Source organism: Bubalus bubalis, chromosome 5 (assembly GCF_019923935.1).
Source record: "Bubalus bubalis isolate 160015118507 breed Murrah chromosome 5, NDDB_SH_1, whole genome shotgun sequence".
Taxonomy (NCBI): Eukaryota; Metazoa; Chordata; class Mammalia; order Artiodactyla; family Bovidae; genus Bubalus; species Bubalus bubalis.
The window spans coordinates 31,621,454-31,640,296 of record NC_059161.1 but is presented as its reverse complement, the minus strand read 5'-3'; the positions used below and the strand labels follow the sequence as shown (position 1 = coordinate 31,640,296).

The 18,843-nt window shown below is 60.2% G+C and overlaps 1 protein-coding gene across 7 annotated transcripts in view; it reads right to left on the bottom strand.

Moving 5' to 3' along the window:
- Positions 1-18,843, bottom strand: part of TP73 (tumor protein p73) — a 76,804-nt gene that overhangs the window by 32,723 nt on the left and 25,238 nt on the right. For 6 of the 7 annotated variants that reach the window (XM_044942894.2, XM_044942895.2, XM_044942893.1 and 3 more), the window contains 2 exons: positions 15,361-15,457; positions 14,895-15,015 (listed from right to left, as the gene is read on the bottom strand). In XM_044942894.2, coding sequence (XP_044798829.1) covers positions 14,895-15,015; positions 15,361-15,428 — 189 coding nt within the window. In that variant the 5' untranslated portion in view covers positions 15,429-15,457. Of the gene's footprint in view, positions 1-5,337; positions 5,589-14,894; positions 15,016-15,360; positions 15,458-18,843 lie in introns of those variants that run through there. The other variant, XM_025285805.2, reaches the window with a different exon arrangement.

The window sequence follows — 18,843 nt, the reverse complement described above, 5'->3', positions numbered from 1 at the left end:
CATCCGCAGGGTCCCGCGCGGGTCTGGGGTCTCCGCCTACGCCCCTGCTGGGCTCTGAGGAGCTGCCCCGTGAACAGGCAGGTGACCCACCGATGCAGAGTCTTTTTTTAACCACTGGAAAAGGGGCCCAGTCCACGTCCCACACCTCCCAGGGTGCCTGGAAGAAAGATATTCTCGAGGAAAGTGGGGAGCTTGGTGATCCCTCATAGGCACAGCCAGCCGGGGTACAGTGGGGTGTTGGCTCGCCTTCCCCCTCAGCACCACTGGGTGGGGGGCGGTCAGCCCCCTTCCCCACTGCCTGCAGCCCCAGAGCCCGACCCATGTATCGTCCATTCATCCTTTTGTCTGTCTGTCCATCCTGAAGATGCTAAGCAGGAAGACACGGAGGGGCCATCATCAGGGCGGACGCACTCCTCAGTGGAGAGACTGTGACAAGCGCAGTGAAGGGGCAGGGAGGCGGTGGTGGGAGGGGAGCCCCCTGGGGCGCTGGGGAGGGGCTGCCTGCACCTACCCAGGAAGTCCTGCAGGCCGACCCCAGCCCCGCCCCCAGCCCTAAGGCCTGGTCCAGCTTCCCCTGGTGTGGGAGGCAGCTCAGCCCTTCAACCCTCATCTCCCAGGCACTGGGAGACAGCAGTGGGCGGGCACCAAGACAGGGCAGGCTGCACCCTCCGGAGCTTAACTCAAAGAGTGGAGAATAGTAGAGGAACGAATAGGAACGAACGAGAGAACCGGCAAGTGAGGCTTCACTACAGGCTGAAGACAAAGGAAGACAAAAACAAAAGCAGCCCAGAGGTGCCCCAGGATGTGGGGCTGAGGGGGACCCTGGCCAGTGGGGTACTGTAGGCAGGAGGTGGAAGATGCCACCGGCTACCCTGGTACTGGGTACCAGGACGTCTAGACTCAGACATTGGGGAGGGGGAGGGCCTTCAGGCCAGGGAGCTGCAGGGCCGAGGGCAGGACACTGGTTAGAGGAGCAGAGCTCTCCCTACGGGGGCCTGAGGGGGACTGAGAGGGGGAGGGACGCTGCTCCATGATGTGCTGCGTGAAGCTGGCACAGTCAGGGTCAGGCTGACTGGTTCCTGATGAGAGCGGGTGCAGCAGAAAGGGGCCCAGGAAGAGCTCCCAGGTGTTGCTGAGAGAAGGGAGGAAGGGTGGGTTTTCCACCAACTGAGAGGGACAGTCACTGTGGGGATGGTGGGGATGCCAAAAGCATGGGTGCTTTGGGGACAGACGTGGAACCTGGCAAAGGAGCAGGAGCCTGGGCTGGTGAGCCCAGCTGATGGGATGACCCTTCTGTCCCCCAAATCAGGCTCTGACATCTCCTTCCGGAACGGTCAGTCCTCCCCCCAGCCCCAAGGCCTTGCAGCCTCACAGCACGAGCTAGGGAGCCTAGCCCAGAGCCCGCACCCCCCAGTTCAGACCCGTCCGCTCCCATCCACGGAACGCCTCCTGCCGGGTCCCCTGAGGCCCCTCCCTCTTCTGTCCTGGCCACCCCGCCCTCTCAGCAGCCTTCCCCACCCCCCTCCCTTCCCAGGCTGCCCCTTTTGTCTTGTGGCAGTCTCTCCCTCTGCTCAGCTCCAGTTTGGGGAGGTTCAGGGGAGCGGCCGGCTTGTCTCCAGCGTGCAGCCCCGCCCGCCCTGACGCCCTGGGCTCCCCAGGGGCATCTCTGCCCAGACCCTCCAGCACTCAGGACACCTGCCCCAGGTGTCCAAGCGGCTCTTTCAGTCCGAGACTCAGACTCTGCACTGTCCTCCCGTCCACAAGATTCAAGAAGCCTGGACCTTTTTCTCAGTGCCTCTCCTGCCCTCATTCCGAAGGTCATCTCCAAAGCCCCCCTCAGCTGGCCGCCTCCTGCCACCTCCCCATCTCCTCCTTGCTCCGTGTCTCAGGTCCCAGGCATCGGGGTGGCACTGCTCGGCCCTCAGCCCCACCGGACATCCCCTCCCACTTCCTCCCGAGGCTTCAGGAACTCTACTCCTGTTTCTCCTCTTGTTCACCTGTGCAGTGGCCAAGACGCGTCTCACACAACACAGCCAAAGCAGAATGCTTACTTTCACCCCAAATCTCACTTCTTCAGCTTCCCAGCTGCATAAATGCCGACTCCCTTCACCCAGTCACTTAGGTCCAAACCTCCAGCCCATCAGCAGCCCTGTCCAGGACCCCAGGGCTCTCAGCTCTTCCCCTGCTCCCTCCGGGTCCAAGGCTCCTGCGTTGCTCTCCATCTGTCTCCCGTGGCTCCCAGCCTCGCCCTGCCCTCCTGTGGTCTGCTCTCAGCACTGCAGATCGGGCTGCTTCTAGAACTCAGGAGGGATCCCGTCCTCCTCTGGTGTGCCCCGTGTGACCGGGGAGGCAGTAGGCTCTCAGCAAATATTTCTTAACGCCCTAACTGGCCTTTCCCTCCTGAGCCCTCCTGTCCAAGGCTGCCCTTCCTGTAGAAGCTGTCTTGTCTGGGGGGTGGGGATGACCCTGCTCCTGGATACATGAGAGATCCAGGCACTGTGCCCTCCCATGCTGCCCAGCACACAGCACACACCTACAACCCCTATCCTGGGCCTGGCCCCCAGGACAGTGGCCCAGTCACCCATGAGCCGGCCTTCCATAACCTGCAGACCAGGTGGACCTGGGTCCATCAATAGAGGCAGGCACAGGGGAGCCAGTGGTGTCCAACATGCCCGTCTCATGCTGTGAGGTCTAAATTGATACACAGTGAAACGGGGGCCTGGGAGGCAGCTGGGTGGGGCCCCTGCACACCCACCCGAAGGACTATGGGACCGTCCGGGTGGTAACAGAGCTCATCCCATCTGAGGTAGCCCCCACGGGCCCTCGGCTCCTTCCTGCTCTGTGAGCTACTGGTCCCTGGAGGAGGGAAAGGCTGCTCTGACCAGTACCAACCCCACCCCGGCATCAGCTGAAGGACCCCAGTAAATGGGCCATGGCAGGGGGCTGTCCAGCCCTGCCTGACCCATGGGAGGTAGGAGGGAGCAGGGAGTCAGACATGTGCCCTCCTGGGTCACCCACTGGCACAGGGCTGCAGGCAGCTGCATCAGAACCAGAGCTCAGAAAGGCGGGTCCCCCAGGAGACCAAGTGGGGGCCCCAACAGCTCCATGCTTCCTTCCTGGCCAGTGGGCTCCTGATAACCACAGGGGCGACCACATGACCTCCAGTTCAACCCCGAGTGTTCATACCACTTCCCCTCTGCATACAGTGAGTAGATCGGAGGTAACCTCCCCCGGGACGGAAGCGGAGGCACTTTTACAAATCAGAACCACCCAGTCCAGCTCCCTGGCCCCAGAAGGGGCTCTGGAGGCCCCCACCTGCCATCAGAGCTGCTCTGGGCACCTGTTGACCTAATGAACGAACAGATGGCCCACGGCTACCCTCTGTCTGCAAGGAGGCCAGGCAATGACAGGGTTGGCGTTGCTGGTCCCCAGGGCAGGGCAGCAGCAGCAGGGAGGATGCCAGGGGGTCCCTCCCCACCACCTACAGCTCCTGCAGGGAGGCGGCGCTCCATGGCCCAGATCCAGGGTCTGTGCCCCGCATCACCATGCCTCCGCCTTCTCAAAAGGCAATGAGCTGCAGCCTCAGCTAACTTACACGGTGACACCCACTTCATGCAAGAGGACAGGCTGTACCAGAGTCCTCTGTGTCCGAGGGGCTCCCCAGCCGACTGGGCAGGGACACTGGCTTCCAGGGCCTGGGACTCCAGGCTCTACCTTAAGTTCTGTGTGTGACAACAGACCCTGGGCAGCAGGAGACTGCCCCTCCCAGCTCACTCACCATCTGCACGGACAGTCTGGGGTATGGGGCTGCTCCCCAGGAACCCACTGTCTGAGCCCAATGACAGGGGCTGGTGGGTGAAGTGAGCAGAGATGGGACTCTAACTGTGGCCACATGGGGTTTTGCCCTTTCTCAGGGCCGGGTTTCAGATAAAAAGTTCCCACCAAAGGTGTGGAGACACCAGGGAGCTTCCAGATGTGGGAGCATGGTGTCAGCGCCCGGTCAGGCTGTATAGAGAGGTCACATACCCTCCACCCCTCCTGGGCCACACCCACGACATCACTCTTGCCATGGTCTCCTGGGGACACCTACCTGCAGGCACAAACACATACACCTGTCCCAACACACAGTGCGAATAGCAAATACACCCACTGCCACCCACACGCCCAGACACACGCACACAAACACTTGCGCGCACCCACACGCCCAGACACACACACAAACACTTGCGCACACACACATGCCCAGACACACGCACACAAACACTTGCGCACACACACATGCCCAGACACACGCACACAAACACTTGCACACACATGCCCAGACACACGCACACAAACATTTGCGTGCACACACACGCCCAGACACACGCACACAAACACTTGCACGCACACACATGACTGAGAACCTGCAGGTCTTTGTGGCTCTGCACACGGCGCTTGTCCTCCGCTCACAGAGCTTGGGGACACCTGGACTCTGTCCAGCTGTTCCCCACCCCTCTGCCCACTGCTGGGTCTCCCACAGGGCACACAGTACCCACGGACCCCACTGCATCCACCTCCCCAGCAGGAGAAAGGCCTGAGGGAGCCGCTGCGCCCCACCTCCACCTGCTCAATTAGCAGCCTGGTGCCTACTGGCCCCGGGGACCCAGCACGTCTGGAAATGAGCCCCAGTCCCCAGGGCTCAGGACACAGGGGCCAGGCACAAGCTGCAGACCCGTCCTTCTCTCTGCCGGCCAACGGCCCTCGTGAAGGGCGATAGGATGGCCTCAAGGCCAGCTTGTGGCCAGCCCCTGACCTGCAAACTCAGCTGCCAGAAAACACCCCGTCACCGCAGCCAATAGAGCAGCGTCCCAGGTGAGGATGCTCTTGACCTGGGAGCAGGTGGTGGCAGCCTAACAGCCCGAGTCCCGGGAGCAAAGACAACCTCCAGGGTACGCTGAGCTCCTGCAGCTGGAGGCAGGGCTGGGCAGGCGGGGCGGCGGACCCCGAGTTCGAACAGTCCAAAGCTGGGAGCATGGCAAACCCCACATCTCGTGGCTGGGCCACTAGCTGACCAGACACCCACCCACCCTCCTCTTCCTGGCTACTGGTTCTGCCCCACTAGCGGGCACTTGTCCCTAGGGCATCTCCAGGATGGGCCGGCACCTCCCTCCTGTCTCTGCTCCCCCTGGATGGCGGCACCCCATCTGGCAGCAAGTGCCCGACCAGGGGGACGAGGGGGACAGGCAAGAGAATGCCCAGTGACCCTTCCACCAGGTGAAAGCCCCACCAAAGTCCCCCAAGAAGGACAGACACAGGCACCCCAGTCCACCCAAAGGACCCAGGAGGTGCACTTACCGAGGCGAAGTGCTGCATGGGGTCACTGACGAACAGCATGGTGGGCGCACGGGGCTCTGCACACGCCGGGGAGCTGGCGTGCCGCGGGACGAGGCATGGGCATGGGTGGCTGGGGGGCTGGGGGCAGGGGTGCAGCCGCCCGGCAGGGTGGACCAGGTGGAGAAGCTCACTGGCTAGGGGACCAGAAGCGAGGGATGCTCTGGAGCATGTGGGCTGGCCGGGGGCACTTTGGCTGTCTCCATCTCCCCAGTGCTGCCAACTAGCTGCTTCTAACAACAAAACGGGCGGCCCACCCCTTTATTCCTCATGACTATTCATCAAAGTCTAGGGCAGGCCTCAGCTTGCCCACTGCTGGGTGGACCGCACCAAGGAGGCTGCACAGGGAGGGGGCGGCATGCGGGGCTGCAGGCTGGCTCCACAATGAGGCTGCACTCAGCTCCTTCTGAGATGCTGCCCGCGGGAGGCCGTGGGGGCCACAGGCCTCCATTCCAGAGCACTGGGGGGCCAGTCTGGACCCCCGAGACCTCGAGAGGCAAGGCCAGGCCACTCCGAAGGGAAGAGATGGTGCCTTGACCCCAGCGCCTGGGGCGCAGTGAGTTTTACTTTTGCTCAGGGAACATGGTGGTCCCCTGGGGCCGCCCCAAAGGGCTGAGCGGAGATGAGACTTACACGGGCGACTGCGCTCCCCTGGGACCCCACAGGGAGCCTGGCAACAGAAAGTGCAGCAGGGTGTGGTCCAATGCAGCCCAGCCTGCACCATAGACCCTGCCCAGGCTGCCTCTGGCCATGCCCCTGCTGCTGCCGAGGCCCCGGAATCAGAGGGACGTGGTCCAGAAGGAGGAGTGCTGGAGCCCTGCCCACCACAGGACTGGATGGCACTGCCCTCGGCACTGCCAGGGGCTCGGAGACGGGGACCTGCCTACCCGGGGGCTCTGCGGTGATCACCACCTCTCCCTTCTGAAGAAACCATGCATTCTAATGTAACCGTCTTTGGCACAAAGCTGCCCCTGGCATAGGGGCCAGGATCCTTCCTAGAAGGTCAGTTGAGCCCAAACCATGTGAAAGATGTGAAGCTTCCAAGTCCCCCAAACCCAGCTGCTTCCCCCTGCAAGGAGAGCTTAAAACCCCCTCCTGGCCTGTTCTAGCTACATGCTGGGGAACTGGGAGTGGTAGGGGCTACACAGAGGGAGGCTCAGCCCAAGGAGCCCATCAGCATGTCCAGCCCCCCGGGTCCTCTGCAGGAGGGGAAGGGGAGCCCAGGCAGAGGACGTGTAGCCAGTGCCGCCCCCGAGGTCTGGGCTGGGAGCCCCTGGCTCAGGCTCTTGTGGGCCTTGGTGGCTTTAGCCAGAAACACGGCTCAGCACGCTTGGCCTGAACCCCAGGACTCTGGGTGGGTGTGGCTGTTACTCGTAACACATAGGCATCCATCACTCATAATGAGACAATCGAGGAAAATCGAGGTTTTGAGGTATAGACTGGTGTTCAGGAAGTGGGGCTGCAGCGGGGCCCAGGCTGTAAGTTCTGGCCAGGATGCCTGCAGGCACGAAGGCCAGGGACTGGGGGCAGCTATCAGTCAGTGAGGTTCCTGTGGGTGCACTCAGGCTTGCCCCCAAGAGGATCGGGGACTTGGCAGGTGGCTGGATGGAGGGACACAGAGACAGGTAGTAGGGGGAGGGTGCTGGGGTTGAGCCCCCATCCCCACAGGGTATTGTGAGACACTGGGAAATTTTTGATCAAAAGTGGCGCTCTCCAGGTGGGCCTGACCTAATTAGGGAGCGGTCGTCCTGATGGCCTCAGGAGCCAAGGATGGGAGGGACCGCGGCGGGGAGGGGGGCGGCAGTTGATCTCTGGGAGCTGAGAACAGCAGCCCTGGGTCAACAGCCAACAAGAACTTAAACCTGAATTCTGCCAACAACCAGAGCCCGGAGGAGGTCCCAGCCCCAGACACGATGGTGGTCCTGGCTGATGCTTGGAGTGCAGCTGGTGGGGCCCTGAGCAGGGGGCCCAGTGGGGGGACATGCAGGACTCCCTACCCACAGAACCTGTGGGACAATAGATGTGTGTCGCTTTAAGCCCCTCTGTAGGTGGGGACTGGCTACACAGCACAGCTGACTAATACACCAGAGGAATGAGCAGGTGGCTGAAGACCTCGGGGAGAGAAAGGCCAGGGCCCCGAAGGACCTTGGGCCACTAGGATGGCTGAAGGGCGGCCTCAGCCTCACTCAGACCTTCAGGATACAGGCAGGCCCTAGGAGGAGCTGGCCACCGTGTACTTTGGACCAAAGGCTGCCCAGAGCAAGGTAGGGTCGGGTCTGAAGGTCTCTCTTGAGCCCTGGTGGCAGCCCTGAAGGCAGAGGGGCCACACCCTACCCATACTGCGGGGACACCTGGGGCCCGAGAACCAGCACTGTCCCGTGGCCTGAGCCCGGGCAGGACTGGGAGTCCCAGGATGAATGAGAGCATTTTCAGCTCTCAAAGTGCCAGGCTCCTCACCTGCCCCAAAGCATCACCCACTTCCTGTGCATGTATCCAAAGTCCTGACCATCTGGGGATATGACCGGGGGACCTGGGCCTTTGCCCCCAGGAACTCCTTCTAGCTCTGTCCTCAGATGCCAACTCTGGCCTCCCAGGTCACCCCCAGGGCCCTCGGCACCTGCTCTTCTGAATTTAACTCACTGGGGGTTCTGCCCCACCAACCACTTCCTCACACTTACAGCAGCAGGATGGGGGTATTTTATTGCTTGGCGCACCTGTGCAGGAAGGGGTGAGTCACCAGAAGGGCACAGCTCAGGGTCCCACTCCTCTCAGTCCCTCCGGACCACCCACAGGCAGGTGGCTCTGTCCCCCACGCCCTCCCACCCCAGGAGGCAGTGACCTGGCGGCTGGCTGTGCACTCAGAGGGTCTTCTTACTGAAGTCTAAGGAAGGGCTGGTGAGGGCTCCCTGCCCCGGAGCTCCTGGCCCTTCCTCCCGACATGAGGCCCTCCCTCCACCCACCTGACCCCTTCTGGGGGCCAGCTCAGTTCCCGCTCCTGACAGTTCCTGCTCCAGGGACTGCACACACCCCTCCTCCTCCTGGGCCCCCTCCCCAGGCCAGGAAGGCCTGTCCTGGGTGAGTGCTGGGGTCTCAAGCCCCCAAGAGTCTGCAGGTTTTAACCCTGGCGTCTCCCTTGCACAGCTTGCTGGGCACCTGAGGAGGAGCGACAGGGCTCCGTGGTGGATCAGCCCCCAAATTGTCACCCCCTCCACGGTCCACGACAGCTGTCACCAGACAAAGGCACCAGGAGAGGCAGGAAGGGCTGCAGGCAGCGGGCAGGCGTGGGCAGCTAGCCCAGGAGGCTCCCAGATGCTGGGAGGATGGGTGGGGGAGACGGGGGAGGGGTGGTCAGGACCAGCCTCAGCATCAGCTGAGCTCCCCTTCCGTGCATCTTCACAGCTGGTTAGAGCGCTGCCCCTGTTTTGTCCTGAGGGACACCGAGAATCAGAAGGCCAGGACCACCCAAAGCCCAGGCTCACACGAGGCACAGGGTGCATATGGCCGCTGCCTGCTCTGGGCCCTACGGGCATGCACCACGGGGGGCTTCATCCTGTCCGTGCTCCTCACAGACTGGGGGTGGGCCTTCAGGACCAGAGGAGACCCTACAAGCTTCCCCTCATCACAGCACCTGCCCAGGGCCCAGGGGCCACCTCGCTGCTCATGCCCTCTGTGCCGCCCTCCTCTCAAGCCCATAGGAGGCCAGGTGCTCCCCTCTCTCCTCTTGGAGAAGGTGGAGCCCTATGTCTCGGGTGAGTCACTCAGGTTCTGCACGGACTAGAATTGGAGGCCACTGCCCAGGGCAAGAGCCCCACCAAAGGGCCCCCAAGGTGGGCCTGGGGCACCGGTCCTTCCTAGGCACCACAGGCTCTGGGGCTGGGGGCAGCTGCTCCTGGGCCCTCCCTGGCTCCACTGTTCCAGGTTCCAGACAGAATGGCTTTCTCAAATTCGGGCTTCATCCCTGGTGTTGCCAACACATCTGAAGTCTGTCACACCCTCTTACAGGCTGGGCACCAGCAGTCATCCTTAAAACCCTGATGGTTTAGATCTGCATTGACCCATTTTACAGACAAGTAAACTGAGACCCAAAGGGTCAAATAACTCCAAGCAAAGAAGATGTGGGGGTGGTATGGGACCTCCGAGACGCCAACCTCTGCATATCTCGGCCCCATGGTGCCTGGACCCTTCCTGAAGCAACCTCGGGTGTCCACCAGGAATCTGTGCTCTGGGGCTCCTCCAAGGCTAGGGGCCCACTGCTCCCACTGGGGCCCTTCCCCTTTAACTGCCTGACTCAGCTTCTTCAGCTGCCCAGCGTGGCAGGAGGGTGGTCGGAGGACCCACAGGGCTGGGGGAGCCTCTGCTGGGGCCCCAGGCAGCCCGTCACCCCAGCTCCACAAGTGAGGGCACCAAGGCTCAGAGACGTGGGGGAGTCGATCCTGGGACAGACTGGCTCCTCAGGTGAGGCCCTGCCCACCCCGCTTGTCAACACTGGCCACTGATGCAGTGGGTGGGGCACCCGTGGGTCCCTGTGGTCCGTCTCCTGATAGAGCCGGGGTGCTGCTCAGGAACCTCTAGTCCAGCAGGAAGGAGTCAGCCTGTTCACCAGGGCAGCCAAGGCGGGTGGAGAGCCAGGGCCCCCAACCACAGTAGGTACCACCCTGGGACCCGGGACCCCCAACGCCAGGACTGCCTAAGCCTCATCTTTTGATGGACAAGCCCCACAACCCAGAGAAGGGGGTGGCCCCAGAGCCTGGGGATGGGGTGCTGGTGCCCACTGTCACAGAGACCAGAGGCCAGAGGGAGTGCTTGGGGGCCTGTGTGTGTGTGTGTGTGTGTGTGTGCGCGCGCGCATGCACATGTGCATGTGCTCAAGTGCACAAGCTTTTACACGGAGCCTGAGTCACAACTGCAGGACGGGCAGAGATGAAAGCTTTTGGCTGTGCAGCAGCTGCTCTCTTGTGACCTGAGGCCTGGCCTGGGGAGCATCTGACCTGTCACCAACTTGGAGTTGGGGGCTAAACTCACTGCCCTAGCCCCAGGCTTTCCCTGATGGAGGGTGTGGACATGCAGATGGGTGGGGGTGGAGGAGGCACTCAGGACACCGCCCACCCCTGCATCAGCAGGTCCCCACCCTCAGCAGCACTCTGTCCTAGGGGCTGCGTTCTGGCCAGAGGGATCGGTTTCCAGGTTGGACTTTAACAGCGCCCAGTTCAGCTCTGCGGGGCTCCCTGCCAGCACCCTGGGCTCTGTGGGCCCCTCCAGGCCCCCAGAAAACTCGGGCATCGGCCCTTCCACAATGCAGCCTGGTAGTGGGCTCTGCAGTCAGCTGTCCAGCTGCATCTCTGAGCCCCATCTTTGCCTCTGAGCGATGTCAGGCTGCATGAGGGTGAGGCTGGGCTGCAAGCCGGCCCCTAGACCAGTCTCTGCTCTCAGGATGGCCGCCGGGGGTCAGGATGAGGCACTCAAAAGGGGCCTGGCTTCCCTCACCCACCCCTGCCCCCAGCCAGGGCCAGCATGGTTCCAAGTATCCCCAGATGCCCTCTGGGAACCCGCAGGACTTTTACTAAGAGGCCTGTTACTACCTACCAGACTCAGTCCTCTTGCTGGCAGAGATGGGGGATCCCATCCTCATTACCCCATGGCTGTGAGGGAAGTCCTCTCCAGCCAGCCCAGACCTGCCAGCATCAGACATCCTCCCTGGAGAGAGGTGTCCCACCCCCACAGGACCCTAGAACTGGCCTTTCCTGATGCTGGGTCGTCAGGGTCTTCCAGGCCCGCTGACCCTCAAGGGCATGAGCTGGGCAGCTAGGAGGAGGGGCTCATGGAATTCTGGAGCTAGACCTCTTAGGAGACCGTGTTCAGGGGTCCTCCCACCCTAGAGTTCAGTGGCAGCTCCTGTTGCTCCGTAAGGTGTGTAGAGGGCGGGTGTCTGCTTTTTGATTGTGATGTAAGCCCTAACACGGCTTTGGGTGGCTGAGGCACCCACTTCAAAGACATGAATCTCCAACAACAAACACCTCACCAGCTATACAACTGGGTCAAGAGCCCAGCCACCCCACCCCTGACAGCCCCCTCTCAGAAAGCCCTGGGTGACCAGACAATGGGTTTTGGAATGACCCCACATCTCCCTGCCGTGCTTTAATTCCACTGTTGGATTTTAAATTCACCAGGAAAGGGACTTCCCTGGTGATGCAGTGGTTAAGAATCTGGGGTGCAACACAGGGAACATAGGTTCAATCCCTAGTCAGGGAACTAGAATTCCACATGCCGTGGGGCAACTAAGCCCATGCGCCCCAACTACTGAGCCTGCGCACAGCTACTGAGCCCACGTGCCATAGCTACTGAGCCCACGTGCCATAGCTACTGAGCCCACGGGCCACAGCTACTGAGCCTTCAGGCCACAGCTACTGAGCCCACAGGCCACAGCTACTGAGCCCACGGGCCACAGCTACTGAGCCTTCAGGCCACAGCTACTGAGCCCACAGGCCACAGCTACTGAGCCCACGGGCCACAGCTACTGAGCCTTCAGGCCACAGCTATTGAGCCTTCAGGCCACAACTACTGAGCCCACGGGCCACAGCTACTGAGCCCACACGCCACAGCTACTGAGCCTTCAGGCCACAGCTACTGAGCCCACAGGCCACAGCTACTGAGCCCATGTACCACAACTACTGAGCCTTCAGGCCACAACTACTGGGCCCACGGGCCACAGCTACTGACTCCATGCACCACACCTGGGGAGTCCATGCACCTTCACAGAGATCCCGTGTGCCACAAGTAAGACCTGATGCAGCCAAATATAATAAAAGATCATTCCAATAAAATAATAATAAATTCACCAGCAAAGAGTGGAGACCCAATCCCTAGGCACCCCATCCTGGGCCCCAGTACAGGCAAAGCCACCAGTCTTCTCTTTTTCCACTCCCCCTTACCCCCTGCAAGGCAGGTAGTAGGGTTCAGGTGAGCATTATAACCCAGAGCATCACTACTGACAGGCTGAGACCCACCCATTTATGGAGGATGCAGATGTCCAGGAGGGGCGGACCTGGAAGAGAGAGGTCAGGACCCTTGGCCCCTGGGGGTGTTGGCCGACTGGGAAGGGTCTGAACAGACAAGATGGCACTACCTGGCCCAGCACAGGCCTACCCTTTCCCAGCATCTGCCTTGGTTTCCTCACCTGTAAAATGGGAATACAACAGCTGTGTCTGCCCCAACAGTCTCCTGGGTAGAGACAGGAGGCTGCGCTGGGCAGGCAGATTCCTCCAGTCCAGCCTGAGGGGCTCCTCAGAGGCAACCATGTCACAGGGTCTCGCTGCCCCCTAAACCCCCAAGCCGTCCTGGCTGCCACTATCCGAGCAGGTACCTTCCCCTGTCCCACTCAGGCCAGCGGGCCCTGGGCCAGCTCAGCATCAGAGACGGACAACAACAAAGAACACAGGGACCCTTCCTCCCCTGCTGCCCTTTCACCCTGGCTCAGTCCCCTGACTGGAGCCCCCCACCCCCACTATTCTCAAAGGCGTGTGTGCTGGGATAAGAGCTCCAACTCCTGGAGGGGTCTCTGGGGAGGAGGCAGGCTCTGCCTCCAGAGTTCCTGGCCCCACCTCCCTCATGTGCCCTGGCCCTGGGCCTGCTACTGGTGCCCCAAGGCCCTCATTGCTGCTCTGTGTGAGGCCGGTGGCCGTCCATGGAGCCCCCAGAGAGCAGAGCTGAGCACAGAGGCTGAGCAGCTGGGCTTCGTCCCCAGGGAACAGATAGCAGGAGAGAGCAGAGCTGAGCCCTGCCCAGATAAGACACGGAAAACAACGTAGTCCTCTTTCTCGAGGTCAAGGAGATGTTCCCAACTACATACACTAAGAAAGGCTCCCTGGAGATCAAAAAGGGAAGGGGTGTCACCCCACAGTGAGTGATGTCAACCCCCCCACAGGCCCCTTCGATAGAATCCATCTTGGCTAAAAGATGTGCACACACACGGGAGGAAGTGAAAGTGAAAGTCTCTCAGTCATGTCCGATTCTTTGCAACCCCATGGACCGTAACCTGCCAGGCTCCTCTGTTTGTGGGATTCTCCAGGCAGACATATTGGAGTGGGTTGCCATGCCCTCCTCCAGGGGATCTTCCTGACCCAGGGATCGAACCTGGGTCTCCCACATTATGGGCAGATTCCTGACCTTCTGAGCCCCCAGACACCTGGGGGACCCTGAGATAACCCAATCATGGACTCAGGACCAGGTAAAGCATGATGACTGGCCACAGGAAACCCGCAAGAAACACCCCATAAAAGTGGTTCAAACCTCCATGAGGGCACAGCACTCTCCCTTGTGTCTATTCACATGTACCCTTTTCCTCCTAGTAAGCACTTTTCTGCTTTCACTACTTTCCGTCTTTGTGGGAATTCATTTCCACACACCTGACGGGCCAGGGCCTCATCACTGGCCACTGGTCCCTGCTGGTCTAGTGGTTAGGATTCAGCACTCTCACTGCCACAGCCCGACCTCAGTCTCTGGCCAGCAACCAGAACCCTGCTTCCATCCACTGTGGTCCGAGGCCACCTGAGATCCAAGCCAGGTGCTTCCCTCATGCTCTTAGCAAAGCTCCTGAGACAGGTGCCCACCTGAGGGAGCCCTGGGCAGCGAGCCCACAGACAGAACTCAGCAGCCCCAGGTCCAGCAGACACTATGCAGAGGAGGTGACCGTGGGGGGGTTCTGGGGCATTGCCAGGCTTCCCCAGGGCTGGGGGTCCTTACACACCCTTCTTGTGTCCTGCCTGCCCCCCACCTCCTGGAACCCCAATGCCTGGCAGGAGTATGGCCAGCTACCACAGCCCTGCCTCCAGCTAAGAGGGCCACCTAGCACGGCAGGGCCTGAGATGTAGCAAGACAGGCAGGTGTCGGGGCCTTGGGTGCTCCTGCAACCCCCCCTCCCGCCTCCCTCCTCTGGAAACAGCAGCTCCATCCCTTTCGGGGGCCTCTTTCCCATAACTTAGCGCCTGTGGTGGGGGAGCCCAAAATACTCCACTCCATCCTGACCCTGCTTCAGGGCACCCAGGTCATCAATGACACAGAGACAGCTCAGGAATAGACACATGACATATTCAGAGATGGGCGCGCTGGATTCTGGGCAAAGAAGGTCCTTCCCCACAGGGAGGGTACTGCTGTTGGAGCCTCTACCATAAGAGGAGACGCTGCCTAAGAACAAATCTACCATGGGGGAGGCAAAGCAAGAGAACAAGAGGCAGCTGTTTGAGCACCTGGATCCAGCCATGCCTGAATTCATTCATACACCTAGATCCAGCCATACCCGAAGGTCTCGCTACACCTGGATCCAGCCAGGCCTGAAAAGCTTCGTACCCCTGGACTGACAGTTACAGGAGCTGATCCAGTTTCTACTTCGTGATCTGAAATGTGCTAACACGCGCACAGAGGAAACTATGTACCTGCGAGCCTGCCTCCTGGTTCTGCAGGCTCCCGAGACAGTTCACACTCACCGCCCCCACCCTGAGTGCCCCGCAGAGGGAAGCCCCACTCACCATGACAGATGTGGTCATGCCCGGCAGGTGGAAGACATCCATGCCGGCCTCCGCACCACCCGCCACTTCCTCATTCCCCTGGCCCGGCTGGGGAAGGTCAAAGTAGGTGCTGTCAGGCTCCCTAGACAGAGGAAGACAGAGCGGGCAGCGGAGCGGTGAGCCCAGACCGCCCAGACCCAGAGCGTGAGGACAGCCCACACCTCCCCTTGCCCCTCTGCTCCTTCCCCTAACCTCAGCTCTCAGAACCCCCAGCTTCCTTGCCCCACCAGCCTCTCCAGGGCTGGTGTGAGTGCCAGGGAGGTGGCCACCCACAGGCTCTGTCCCCTGGACCTCTCCCTGCCCCGAGCCCTCTGGACGGCTGGTCAGAGGAAGAAGCCCAGACTGTGGAGCCTGCGACCCCAGGAGGAAGCCCAGGGCAGCAGCTCCTACCCAGCCCTCTCCGCCCTGCCCAGGGTCCGACACTCACAGAGAACTCCATAGGTGCTGGAACGTGGCCCCCTCATCGGCGGCAGCGGGCTGGGTGGACTGGGACATCTTCCAGCACAGGCAGAGGGCAGCTCACTCTGTGAGAGGAAAGAACAAGAGGGTGGGTTGGGAGGGCGCCTCCAAGCCCTCTGGCCAGCGTCCTCAAGCACAAGTGGCAGGGGGGCCAATGGCGACCACTCGGGGACACCCTTGGGTCCTGGCCGGGTGCAGGCCCCCACCCACCGCTCCTTTCATCCTACCCTTTCTGGGGGTGGAAATCAAGACCCAAGGGTGGGGGCAGCCTAGCCTCAGACCTTCTCAGAGCCATCAACTGTGAAGCGGGGATGATGGCAGCGCCCCCTCATGGGGCTGCTGCAGGGCCCCTTGGGAGCACTGATTTCAAGTCTCAGCCAGATGATCGTACTAAGTGAAGTGAGTCAGAAAGAGAAAGACAAATACCATAGGGTATCAGTTACGTGTATAAGTTATAAACTTGTCTACAAAACAGACTCATGGGGGACTTTCTTGGTGGTTAAGACTCCGAGATCCCAGTGCAGGAGGCCTGGTTCAGTCCCCGGTCGGGAAACAAAAGTCCCACAGGCCACAGCTAAGTCCACACACTGCAACTACTCAGCCTGCACGCTGAAAATCTAGAGAAGCCCCACGGTGCAACAGAGACCCAGCCCAGCCAGATAAAAAATAATAATAAAGAATGAAAGAGGAGAGAAGAAACGGACTCACACACGTAGAGAGCAGACATGTGACTACCAAGGTGGAGAGGGACGGGGAGTTTAGGGTTAGTAGATGTAAACCATTGTATCTAAAATAGATGGACAACAAAGTCCTACTGTACAGCACAGGGAACTATACTAATATTCTGTGATAAACGGTAGCAGCAGCTGCTGCTGCTGCTCCTAAGTGGCTTCAGTTGTGTCCGACTCTGTGTGACCCCGTAGACAGCAGCCCATCAGGCTCCCCTGTCCCTGGGATTTTCCAGGCAAGAACACTGGAGTGGGTTGCCATTTCCTTCTCCAATGCATGAAAGTGAAAAGTGAAAAGTGAATGTGAAGTCGCTCAGTTGCGTCCGACTCTTAGCGACCCCATGGACTGGAGCCTATCAGGCTCCTCCAAACATGGGATTTTCCAGGCAAGAGTACTGGAGTGGGGTGCCATTGTCTTCTCCAAACTGTAGCAGACAATAATATTAAAAAGAATGTATATATGTGTATAACTGAGTCACTCTGCTGTACACCAGGAATTAACTCAATATTGTAGATCAACTACGTGCTGTGTGCTTAATCACTCAGTCATGACCAACTCTTTGCGACCCCATGCACTGTAGCCCACCAGGCTCCTCTGTCCATGGGGATTCTCCAGGCAAGAAAACCGGAGTGGCCCTCCTCAAGGGGATCTTCCCAACCCAGGGATCGAAGCCAGGTCGCCAGCATTGCAGGTGGGTTCTTTACCCTCTGAGCTACCAGGGAAGTATAGATCAACTATACTTCAATAAAAACTAAATTAAAAAATAAAAACAAAACATGAAGATAAAGTCTCTGCTGTGTCTGGGTCATAGTTACACTGGAACACGAGTGGTCATTATTATGATGAACTGTGTCTCTAGGTTTAGCCTGTGGGGGAGACTCAAGCCAGGTTTCAGGGCTCCTGATGCCCCAGCAGCCAGTGACGGCTCAGATCCTGTGTCCCCCTCAAGAAAGGGTAGGTGCAGGGCCCACCCGAGGCTGGAGCCGAGGCCCGGGTAGGAGCCTGGCTGTGCCCAACTGCTGCAGGGCTGGGCAGTCTTTCACCTCTGCGGTGGGATCCTTGCTGGCAGCCTGGACGCAACAGCAATGCCAACCCGGTGAGGCAGCCACCAAGGCCGAGGTGGAGAATCTGCTCTGTCACTGGAGGGGGGTCACGGCATGAATGGCCTCCCTTCACAGGAGATGCCAAGGGCTCAGGGCCCCAGCCCCCTGTCTGCTGGCCTTTGTCCCCACCACCACCCCTCCTGAGTCCCCATGCCCCAGTCACACCCAAAGCAGCCCTGTCACCACGGCAGTGGCCACGCCAGGCACATCTGGGATCCCTGTTCTTCAGGGAGGGAGGGGCAGGGAAACCAGAGCCCACTCTGCCCACTGCCCCCACCGAGGCCCAGGCGACGTCTCCCCTGGGCTGGCCTCCAGGTCCTTGGCAAGGGGCCACAGGAGTCAGCTCGGCCATCTCCTGGCAGTGCCCAAGCGGGCAGGCCTGGACCTGCCCACAGCCGTCGGGGGAGGAAGGGTGGGGCCCGCAATCTGTTGCTTTGTCTGTCCCCAGGCAGTGGGCCCTGATTGAGGCCTGTGGCATGTTCCTGGGGCTGCCACGTGCCAGGCCACCATCCCTGGGGCAGTGGCACGAGCTGGGAGGGGCTGGGCGGGGGAGGTTAAGGTGCGGCCAAGTGAAGGCGGCCGGAACAAGTGGCTTGGAAAGTGCCAGCCACAAATCAACTCCCCAGCAGGCTCGGAGACGGTTCCACTCCCTCTCAGAAGATGGGGCTCAGAGAGGTTATATGACCTGCCAAGGTCACACAGCACAGCTGAAAGTGCAGGGATAACAAGTGGCCTTCTCAGAGCTGGAAAGTAACTTAGTCATGCCTCCTGCCCACTCCACCTCAAACCTTTAGCACACGATCCACAGAGTTTTTACAAGGGGCTGGCCAGCGCTCACTGGCATGCTTCCTGTGCTGGGGAGGTCACTCCCATCCTGGGCTAAGCTGTCCAAAACCCAGTGCAGCTCCAGTAAGGCCTGGAGTTGGCCATGAGGTAACTTAGAACAGGGTAGAGTTGGTAGGAAGCAGAATGCGCTGTCTGGAGCAGGCGTGGAACAGGCCGCCAAGCTGAAACTGGGTGGAAACCCACCCTCACCCACTCACCATGGGTGGTCCTTTCTGGGTGAGCAGAGATCAGTCAGGGTGGCCTCTTGGTGTGGGCAGGCTGTGCCAGCTCAAGACTCAACTGGCCCAGGACATTTGGTCCCACCCCCTCTATTTTGCCAATGGCCCAACTAAGCCCAGAGATGACAATGCCTTGACTAACGTCACACAGCAAGTGGACAGCAAGATCCTATCTCTGGTCACAGCACCCACAACAGGGGAAATGTGGAAATAGCCCCAAGGAGCATCAGCAGATGAATGAATAAACAGTCCTGGTAGGTCCACCTGTGTGTGTGCTAAGTCACTTCAGTCATGTCCAACTCTGTGCAACCCCATGGACCATAGCCCGCCAGGCTCCTCTCTGTGGGATTCATCAGGCAAGAAAACTGGAGTGGGTTGCCATTTCCTTCTCCAGGGGTCTTCCCGACCCAGGGACTGAACCTGAGTCTCTTACGTCTCCCGCATTGGCAGGCGGGTTCTTTACCACTAGCACGACCTGGGAAGCCCTGGTAGGTCCACACGCTGCAGTTTCACTCTATGAAAGGGATGATCTCTCACACTAGCTACATCACTATG